This window comes from Notechis scutatus, chromosome 5, assembly GCF_049901735.1.
Source record: "Notechis scutatus isolate UNSWTSFEM ecotype Mainland chromosome 5, rNotScu1.2, whole genome shotgun sequence".
Lineage (NCBI taxonomy): Eukaryota > Metazoa > Chordata > Lepidosauria > Squamata > Elapidae > Notechis > Notechis scutatus.
The window spans coordinates 24,401,740-24,412,971 of NC_142013.1; the positions used below are offsets into that span (position 1 = coordinate 24,401,740).

The following is an 11,232-nucleotide window of genomic DNA, read 5'->3' on the forward strand; positions in this document are numbered from 1 at the left end:
AGATGATATGTTGCCTGATTATTCTTTTTATATTAGTTAAATTAAGTATTCAGAGGGTACCTCAAGTCATGCAGACAGTTGGGATATTGGCTATAAGACAAACTCTGACAAAGACCTGTCAGATCTCTTATCCCTTTCTATCTGACTTCATATTTAGTCCACCAAACTAGATGGAACTAGTTAAATGGCATTTTACAGGATAAACTTTTATGTGCATCAACTAAAGCAATAAATGCTTAAAACTGCAGTGTTTCTTATATTAAATACATTAGGATTAATCCACCAATAACAGTCTGTAGTGGATTACAGCTTACAACTTTGTCTGATGCTTAGCTGTGTCTTTGTATAATATTGTACAGCAAGGCAACTTTCAGTCAAATATGCATCATTAAGATATTTGAGGATACTGCTGAGTAATTTAAAATTAATGTTATTATTTTGTTCATTTTCTCATGCTGTACAGCAAACAGTATTGATTTCATTCTGGTTAGGGAAAGAGGATGGCCATAAAGTAAAGGCTAAGTAAGGAAAAATAGTTTAACTTTGAAAATATGAGATTTAAACAAATTTGTACAGGTGGTCCTTGACTTATGACCACAATTGAGCCCAAACTTTCAGTTGCTAAGCAAATAGTTAATTGAGTTTTCACCCATTTTACAAGCTATAGTTAAGTGAATCACTGCAGTTGTTAAGTTGCATTGTTATTAAGTGAATCTGGTTTTACCATTGACTTTGCTTGTAAGAAGTTGCAAAGGTGATCACATGACCTCAGTGGACTCCAACCTCCCTAAATACATGTGAGTTGCCAAGCATCTGAATTTTGATCACATGACCAAAGCATACTGAAACAGTTTTTAAGTGTGAAAAACATTCTTAAGTCACTTTTTTCAGTGCCATTGTAACTTCAAACAGCTGCTAAATTAATGGTTGTAAGTCAAGGGTTACCCATTGTTTAATTAATTGTTTTTACTCAGTGAAGGATGTAGGCAGTGGTAGAATTATATATTATATTTGTAATACAATATATTTTAAAAGTGGCATACTGAAGCCTAAGGGAAAATAACAGTTTTTGACTATTTGTGGAGGTTCAAGTGTCATCATCATAATGTAGTATAATATTAGTAAACATAATAGCTATTATAGGAATAATAATTAGGTAAGTTTGCTGCCTTAGTCATACATGAAAAAGTGAGATAAAGGTCTAATTATAAAAATGACATTTTTATGTTATATTTAATGTTTTGTACTTCTGGGTATATAAACATTTCAAGATTTGTGTCCTATTTCATAGGCATTATCATTAAAATATATCTAAATACTTCAGTTTTAGCTGGATTGTATAGGTGTAAATACTGCATTGCTTTACGTTACTTTCCATGGCAAATTAATTATGACTTTTTTTTTCAAAAATGAAGTACATATACAGCAAGATAAAATCACTGAAGCAGGAGATCATTGGAGGAGCAATCATCTTTCATTTCCTTAGGTTTTTTTCTACAAAGCTTGTTTGCTTGATAGGGTGCTCTCTTTCTTCATTTCTTACAGTGATAGAGCACTGGTCCTATATGATGGTCAATATGGCGTTGGAGATTAGAATCACTGACCTAGGAAAGATGGTGCAGAGTAGATTGTTCCCACATGCTGTATTCCTTATTGACAGCTGAACAGATGTTTGAGAAAGAGCTTTCTTGAAATAGATGACTGATGCTATTTTTATTAGGAAAAAGAATTATTATACAGGCTCATGATTCATAGAACCATCATCTTTCATATTCAGGTTGGATATAACATGTTCTAGTGCAAATATAGATGGTTTTGTCAGCAGTTTGAATGGTATGGGCAATTTAATTTCTCAGCTATCCTAAGAAAATATTCCTATTCATTATCTTACATTACATTTTAAAGATCTCAATACACTAAAAACGATAGCTCAATTTTCAAATTACTTTCAGAAAGGCTAATTATAGTTAACATCTACAGTACACAAAGCTTTTTATCAGAATCAGCAAGTACAAAATTGAACATAAATTTTAGAGATTCACAGAACCCTCTTAAGCTCAATACAGATTAGGCTGAGGTGGGGGCAGCATTTTTAAAAAATGAATCATATTTGTTTTTATTTTTTTTAGAAAGGTATATGCTGCATATTCTGTCATTGTTCCAATTTATAACGGATTATAACGTACAGAAAACCTATTTTAAAAATCATATAATCATATAATCATCATTTAAAAAATTCTATAAACATGAGGGAGCTTTAAATCTCCTCCTAAACTGTAATAAGTAGATGGCAGAGCATGCTGTTAAAAATCTGACAGTGAACATCCTGCAAATAACTTGGACCTGAGCTATTTAAAAAATGGGACAATCCTGCTTACCCTATATGTTTGCTTACCTCAACCTGCTTCAATAGTGTTTGAAACCTGCATGATACTAAAAGAGGCTAATCAATTTGCATCCACAGCTTTTTAAAATTTCTTAAAATGGAAATTTTAAGATTATGAAAACATAGACTTCATAATTCCAACATTATGTTCTGTTTTTGTAACCTTTTCCTTCCAGTCTGTTGCATCTTGCTGGTGAAGATTTTGAAAATCACAAGCTAGTATATATTATTTGGCCAGTTCTAATACATACTATCTTATTATGGGATTTGATTTTTTTTCTTTCAGATCACTCTGGTCTATAAGAGAATTGCAACTATTGATTTTACAATTATGATTAAGATTTCTGAGCCATGCATGTTGTGTAGTTGATACATCTTGAATCACTTTAGCAACTCAAAATAAGCTCTGCTAATTGTAGTAAGAGAGTAGTAGTAATGGCTGTGCTTTTCCAGTTGCATGCATTACACTGACACTTTACTTTCTTTCCTTTCCTTTTTCCTGTGCCATGCTTGCTGTGTAGCAAATGGAATCTCTTGCAGTAAGTTAAACATTCTTTTCATATTCTTTGTCCATTAAAATATGGACTAATACACTGTTTTTAACTCTTAGCATGTTTCTCCCTTTTCACTTTCTTATTTATTCAGTGTACAATCATTGTTATTAAAGTTTGTTTTTTATTTTACTGTCCAGTTTCCCAGGTTCCTTGGAGTTTTATTTGTTTATAAATTCTGACCATGTCACATTTAACTCCAATTATTATACGAATTTTACTTGAAAGTATATTAGCCTTTTTTAATTATCAGGGCACTCCGTTGCTTCTCTTCTGAATAAATCAAACTAATAGAATATTTTATTAAAGAAAGTGACTTGTTTCCTGATCTCATCAGCCATCATTGCAGCAAACTAACTACATTATTATTACATATGAGAGGACTGTTATTTGTAGCCTGAATTGATCATTTCTCTCGAGGTCCAGATATCTAATTATCAATTACAAATTCACTACATATGTTCATAATGCAAGAGAGGAATTCAACTGCTTTAAGTGGCTACTCTAGAATGACTTACCATCTTTTCACAAATGATAATCTACAACCATACATTAAGTAACTGAATTTACAGTAGTCATTTGTTGTCACTTACAAAAGCTACAGGGCAATAATTCTGAATCTGTAGTCTGCAAATCATTAAAGTAACCTATTACTTTAACCTATTAAGGTAGTATAAATGCTTCTTCGAGTGGATATCAAAATAAAATTGGGTCCAGATCATACAACAGCATCAAATTCTTACAAGATTTTGGCTTTTTTACACCAAGTTCATAAGATTGCAACAGGGAATGCTAGTGAAGCGACAATAATAATTTTAATACAATATTATAGTTCCACAGTTTCATGTTTTTGGTTTATGTGGTGATCCTGAAGGCTTTCAATGAAAATAAAATGTTCTAGATAAATGGAAAGTTTAAGTAACAACTATAATTTTTAAAGTTATGGAATTACCATTAACATAAGTAAACCATGTAACAAAATAGATTAGAGTAAATCTTTTAATTTTAATTTATCTGGCTCAATTTAAGAGTTCCCATAAAAATTATTTACCTAGTCTCAATATCTGAGTCTATAATTTCATTCCATGAAAATATGAATGAATTACAATCCCAGAATCCATTGTGCCATTTCAAAATAAGCCATGCATTTTGCAATGAAATCAACTATGAGCTCTGCTACTGGGAAACTGAAAATTTCACCCCGCAACAATTATGTCTAAACTATATTTTTTCATAAGAATTTTTATAATAACCTGGTTTCATAACCCATGCTCTGAATTTTTTTGTTTTAACAAAACATAGATAAGATTAGCCACAATTATTTTGACAGAAGACAAAACAGTAAAATAAAATTAATAAAAATGGAAGAAAAGGCTTTGAAATTTCTTTTCATGGCCATATAGGAGAAGAATAGAGGCATTAATCTGTTCCCTATCACAATAAATTATAGTTTACAATTCTAGAATGTAGTTTCTGATACTATGTGAAGTAAAAGCATAACTTGCTGGTTCTTAAATTTCATGTCACAATTAATTTGTGAAAGTAATGCACACTGTATTGAGGTAAAATAGATAAAATGTTAAAGACATTCTGGTAATGTTAGCTTAATAAAAAGAAATGATGTAAGAGGAGATTCTGCATCATAGAGTTTAATAAGACTCAGCATTTCAAGTCCTACAAGATAGGTCATCATTATTAACTCTATGTTGTTTGGGAGTAAGAAAGAATGGTTTGTAACTGTGTTCATGGCAGTGGAAAAAATATATCAGAGATAACTGATAGAGAGACTTATATTGTAGCAGCTCTGCTGCTCTAACTCATCATCAGTCTAAAGAAACATTAAAACAAATGATGTAGAAATTGCATAAGATACTCATAATAGCTTCATATTATTTTGTAACTCACGATTCTTAGTTTCTGTTGCAAAGCACATTATGGAAAAATCCAAGCTGTCACCTTTTAATAGTAACTCTCTCTTCTATTTTTTTTTAGCAATTGGAACTGTGTCAGAGATTATATAAGCTGCACTTCCAGTTATTGTTACTTTTTCAGTCATACTGTAAACTCATCGGACAAGTGCATGAAGTTAGTACAATGCCAGAGGTATGTACAAGAAAAGACAGAAGCATTTTTTCCTGGAATTATTGCTGTACTCTTCTGATTAATGTTTATTTATTTCACCAGATCAGGTGAACTTTAAGTGATTGGTAATGAAGATTTAAATTTTGCTGGACAAGAATCATAATGGAAGGAATAATTATGAAAAATAAATAGGAGTGGAATTAAGTATTCTTTTTTCCTCCGTACACACCTCCCCCCCACCCCAATTTTTTAACTGTGTAATGCCTATGCTAGAAGTTATCCCCACATTTCCTATTACAAAATCATGGGGAAACTCTGGTTCCACTCTCACTCCTATATTTTTATTGGGCCCTGAATACATTATGGTCTGCAGGATATCTATTAAGCACTCTCTTTTAAAATTATAAATGTAGAAAACTTCAGAGCATTTGTTGATTTTATGAAAATATTTTAAGAAAACATTTCCATATTTGTTTACATATACATTTTCCTTCTCCTTTATATATATAGAGAGAGCTAAAAGTTGGTATGCAGACCATTCTCTACACCCCATTTTTTCACACCGGAATGTTAAATAAAATATTGACAAAAAGTGACTAATGTAATATCCCTCAATTGAATTTCATGGCTGAGAAAAGACTTCCTTACCCTAATTTTAATACTGAACTATATTATTACAGTAAGCTTCATGTAGCATATAGTAGGCTACTCTTAAATAGGCTTGTGGCATGGTTTTTAAAAACCATAGCTTATCTAAATGCTTTATATTTATTCTTTAATTTATAATCCAACACTAATCATTAAATTATAAAATGATAGAATCTACTTTTTGTGATAGAATAATAGTATTATTTTCCTTGGAATTAGTATTCTTGCCCTATTTTTGTCCAAGATGAAGCAGAACCTGGCCACCTAGAAGTGTAAAATGTAACCTGCAGATCAGAATTGCTGATGAGGTGCCTTGACTTCAAACATCAAGGAATTGATGTTTAAATTGAAATCATCTCAATACAGCTTTTTAAATTTAATAGTACTGGTATCAGTGGACCCAACTGATATATCATTACAGCAGTAAGACACAGTCTACAATAATGTATTATTAATTATTAGCTTTCATGAAGTTATAAAGCCAACACCTGCAGTGTCCCACCTGAAAAGAAGGAAAAGTGAAGTTTGATGCCCTCTAACAACCTCATCTTATAAGATATTTCAGATTTTTAAAAAATTATTGATACAGTTTTCCCCACCTCAATTTATATAGACCGTATAAAGAAGGGTAAAAATACAAGGGTAAAAATACTGTGTTATCTGGGATTCATGACCCAGACATCATGGAGCTAAGCTGAGTCGACCCACTTCCAGAAGTAGAAACAGAACCACTGAAAAAGAGTGCCTTTTACTCTGACTTTTGGTAGTCGGTTGAAAGGGATACCATGTTTAATGTGATTCACAACCCATTTATTCCAGTCTCACAAAATACAAACATGCAATTGAAAGGCAGTGTGGTTTAGTGGTTAAGATGTTAGACTAGAATCAAGAAGCTGCAGGTTCTATTTCTTTCTCAAGCATGAAAAACAATTGGTTAAGCTTGAGTTAGTCATTTTCTCACAGCTCCCAAACAATAACATAACACAGTGTAAGGGTCTGCAACAAGTCAGCTGAAGAACAAAACCCTTGTCATTATCATGCATTGATCTTGTAAACTGGACAAATATAGCACAAAAGAAGTAGACTCTGTAACCAAGCTGGACAGAGGCGAAAAAGAAATAAGATACCGTGAAGTAGTGTGGAAGATATACACCTTATTTTAGAACAGTGGGGTTGAAATGCATGATTAAATGCTTAGAGCATTTGATTTTGGTTAAAAAAAATCTTCTTAATAAATCCATCCAAAGTTGGATTCATATCCAATTATTTGATTGAGTTTAATACGGTAAATAAAATTTTAATATCTATTTCATTTTTTGAAAAGCAAGAATGAGTTTACGATATTCTTTAACTTGTAGAACACCCTATATTCCTCCGCTGGTTTTAAAATCAGGACAAGGTGTACCAAATATATATTTCAATGCATATTCTTAAATTAATTTTCATATGGATATTGTTCCTGCTAATTTAAATACTTCATCTTTCCTCGAATTTTGCATCTTTTATATGGAAGGAGATAATGTACATTGGTGAAAATGATTTTTTTTTTCCTTCCATAGCTGCTAAATATGTCACGAGAACTGAGTGAGTTAAAGAAAAACCTTAAGGAAGCTAGTGCTGCCATTGCACTTGATCCATCTATTATAGAAAGTGGTACCTCTGAACCCATGTTCGCTTCTACAGAAATAGCTATTCAATTTATGCTAGAGTGTCTGAAAAACAATGAACTTGGAAAAGCTCTACACCAAATAAGAGAATGCAGGTACATTGGGATAGATGACTAATGTATTGTTTTCCTATTTTCTCTGAAGAGCAGCTATCAAATACTTTGTTTTTACTGAATAATACTGAATATTATTGCTGAATATATATAAATAGATCCAAATTAAAGGAACTCATTTAAATGTAATAAATGAGAAATAATTAAAAGGTTCTGTGTTCCTTCTGTTCATCAAGTATCTCTATATGTTTTAAAAATGTTATAATTTTGGAACACAGTCTGTTATCAGTTTCCCTTGCTTAGAGAAATGAAGGTTCTGTATTGAAATGGAAAAAAAAAACCTATCTTGATCACAAATTAGGTTTTGTGTTTTGAAAGAAACAAAGTTCTAGTATGTTATGCCAACTTAGTGGTGAACATACTACTTTTGTCCACTAAAGGTCTTCACCTGCAGCTGGGGACTCAACTCCCAGACCCCAGCCAGCTTTGCTGGCTGGGGAATTCTGGGAGTTGAAGTCCTCCAGGCTTAAACTTGCCAAGGTTGGAGACCCCTGCACTAAACTATCTATGGCTTGGTTTTCAAGCTTCTTTTGCATGGAAGATATACATGAGTTAGTACCCAAAGCAAAAAAAAAAAGCAAAAGCAAAACAAAAAACCCAGAAGCATTATCTTGTAAAACCCAATGGGTTCAAGCAAATAAAAAAGAGAACCTGCTTTATTTAAAAAAAAGCCAGGAGTTTTAAAGTTACTTTACTAGCCAATAATGAAGCTTCCTTCTCTTCCTTCAAAAGAGTCAATCTTCTTAAATCCATTGCAGTGCATATTGTAATTAATTAACCGTTGCACCTGAAGGTTTTTTTTCCCCCTTCATTTTGTGATATCAATAACACTTGTTTTTTTTTACCTTTTTACATGTGTAGCCACAGAAATTAAAAAATGAGATTTCATTTGCATGAAACAGCATTTCAGTAGCATAACCTGTACTTTTGTTTCATTGCAGGAATTTATGGCCGAATGACATTTTTGGAAGCAGTTCTGATGATGAAGTCCAGACTCTACTGAATATTTACTTCCGGCACCAAACACTAGGGCAATCTGGCACTTATGCATTGGTAGACTCTAACCAAAGCCTGACTGAAATTTGTGCGAAACTGATGGAGCTGAACATAGAAATCCGGGACATGATCCGGCGAGCTCAAAGCTACCGAGTGATCACTTCTTTTCTTCCAGATTCCAGTGTTTCTGGCACGAGTCTCTGACAAAAGCCTGGTGCCCCCTACCGCTTTCAGGCTGGGATTGCTTCCATGCTGGGATGAGATGGCTCAGTGCATTTTCAGCTTTAGAAAGAGTTGATCAAGACATACTCAATCTTGTTACCTTTACAATATTTTCCAAGAAAAGTTGGGCAGTGTTTTCAGAGTGCAGTCATAATATAAGAACAAAGGTAGCGTCAACTCCTTTGTTCTGAACTACACACCCAAATGACTTTCACAGGGCAACTGCAATTCACTACTGAAGAAGTGACTTCCTTACATACCAAAGACTACTACACTGAGAAAGACTTCCTTTCTAGAAAATAGTTTTAGATATAAAAAGTGCAATCTCTTCTTCACTTGAGGATTTTTTTTTAGTTTTGTACATTTATTCCTTTGACCAAGTTGTTAAAAACAGGCAGAATGAAGCTAGCGACAGGATACTGAAAGACTGTCACTGCGAAAGCTGAGAGCCTCTGCATATGAAAGTTGTTGTAAAGGACTTCAAATGTGCACTGTATTTAAATATGATTACTGTATCTTCTAAATAGAGAAAAAAAATAAGCTGCTACAAAGTACATTTGTTGATGTTGCTAGGCTACTGTCTTGGAAGGTACTAGATCCTATTTCAAGAGGTCTGTTATTAAGACCCAAGTACCTATGAATGGACAAAGATTTTTTTTTAAAAAAAAGATTTTGGCTGCTTTTTACTAGAGAGTTGCTTTTATGTATATTTATATTAAGAATGCTGGTCTGGCATAAGTTGTCATTTTGTAGAAAAATATCACGTCTGATTTAAGTTCTTTTGAACTGGTACATGCATCTTTTAATTTTAATGTACATTTGGATTTTAACACTGAAATTATTAAGTACAGATCAGATTTACTTTCTATTTTCAAGTGCTTATTAGTAATATATGTTCCTGTTTTCTCGTATTTTTTTTGCACTTAACTGCTGTAAAGAGTTAAAACAAGTGCATGTAAGTTATTTGCACATTTGAGACACTTTTATTCCAACATTGTGTCGCTTGTTCACCCTGTAAATACATTTAAAGGTTTTTGTGAATTTTCTTTTAATATTTTGATCATTACAGATCTCAAGTATAAAAGACTATATACTGTATGTGTGTGTATGTGTACATACATGCAAACATACATATATCTGTATACATACACATTAGCGTGTAAATGTACTAAATTGTAATGAGTTTATGCTATAATATATATGGAAACAGTTCTATAAGAATATTTTGAAATCAGGTTCTTTTTCAGTTGGGCTTGAATCAACATATAAATTAGTCCAACTTTTATGTGCTCACTATGCATCCAAACATTAACCTGCACAAATTGATATAAATTGAACAAAGTCCCTTAAATTTAATGTATTCTTGCTCAACCAGTTCTCTCTAGCTAAGCTTTGTCAATCTGGCGTCTTCCAGAGATGTTGGGACCACTAATACCAGAATTTCTAACTAGAGAACATACTGGAATTCTGGGACTTATAGTCCAAACAAGTGGGAAAGGAACCAGGCTGAAAGGGTTTCTGCAAATATATGAAAATTGATAGGCTTCTCTGTCCTCCCTTCCTCGAAACAGTAATTTGAGCATATATAAGAGAAGCAAGGTATTAGTTTGAATTGTTATGGAAAAATCAAGCTGTAAGAAATATGTTATGCAAAATGTAAGTGTACTTATTCTGTAACACCACAATTGAGCAGATGGGCTCTATAGGTGTGAACCTCTTCCTGTTGGATTGTGCTACCTTTATTATAGAAGCCAATTTAAAATTTTGTAAAAATGATTCAAACAGGGATTAAAATAGCGTATCTCACATTCAGACTATAAAATTAACATGTCATTTGCTAGGTATATATCTTGGTTTCTTTTTCCCTATTGAGTTGGAAGAAAGACAAGCTTTATGCTTAGTGATTAAGGCCTACTACCATAATCATATGAATTTGGGGAGTATTAATGGGATATAAAATTATTTTTATTGCTTATAATCTTGTGTGGCAAGTCCATGTCAGCTAACCCTCATGAAAGCTAACATGAAGTGCCTCTTTCACTGTGTGACTTGAGTGCTGCCCAACTCACTTAGTTACTCTTCTCTTAGAGGAATGCTTTGTAAGAGATGAACAAATGTTTCTGAGTGTTAGTAAACCTAATATAATTGACCGATGAAGTTCATGTTTCTTCATTGTGCTACTTACCAGCTCTTGTATAGCACAGGCTTAAACCATCATTTTTTTAAATGAAATGTCAACCTATACACATGTACATATATCTAAGAACTATCATAATCATGCTTAATTGAACTGTATTTGCAAGTTCAGAACATGTGCTGTTTTCACTATAATTTTGCTATTATCATCTAAAAACCACTGAAAATAAGATGGAAGCTTCACTTAACCATCTCTTTCCATATCTCCTTACTAAAATGCAACAGAAATGGGGGCAAACTCATTACACATGCAATGACTCAGGTTATTATTATTTTTGCATCAGTGTATGAAATAATTATGAAACTTGCAATTGCTTATGAATAATCACCAAATCTTATCAAATTCTTCCTGTTTTTAGATTGGCTTGAAA

At 32.6% G+C, this 11,232-nt stretch overlaps 1 protein-coding gene across 4 annotated transcripts in view; it reads left to right on the forward strand.

Moving 5' to 3' along the window:
- Nucleotides 1–10,822, forward strand: part of LOC113416901 (protein furry homolog) — a 102,484-nt gene extending 91,662 nt beyond the window's left edge. For 2 of the 4 annotated variants that reach the window (XM_087966345.1, XM_087966347.1), the window contains 4 exons: nt 2,908–2,925; nt 4,930–5,040; nt 7,227–7,429; nt 8,389–10,822. In XM_087966345.1, coding sequence (XP_087822471.1) covers nt 2,908–2,925; nt 4,930–5,040; nt 7,227–7,429; nt 8,389–8,647 — 591 coding nt within the window. In that variant the 3' untranslated portion in view covers nt 8,648–10,822. The remainder of the gene's footprint in view (nt 1–2,907; nt 2,926–4,929; nt 5,041–7,226; nt 7,430–8,388) is intronic. The other 2 variants (XM_087966346.1, XM_087966348.1) reach the window with 1 other exon arrangement.
- The last annotated feature ends 410 nt before the right edge of the window (nt 10,823–11,232 follow it).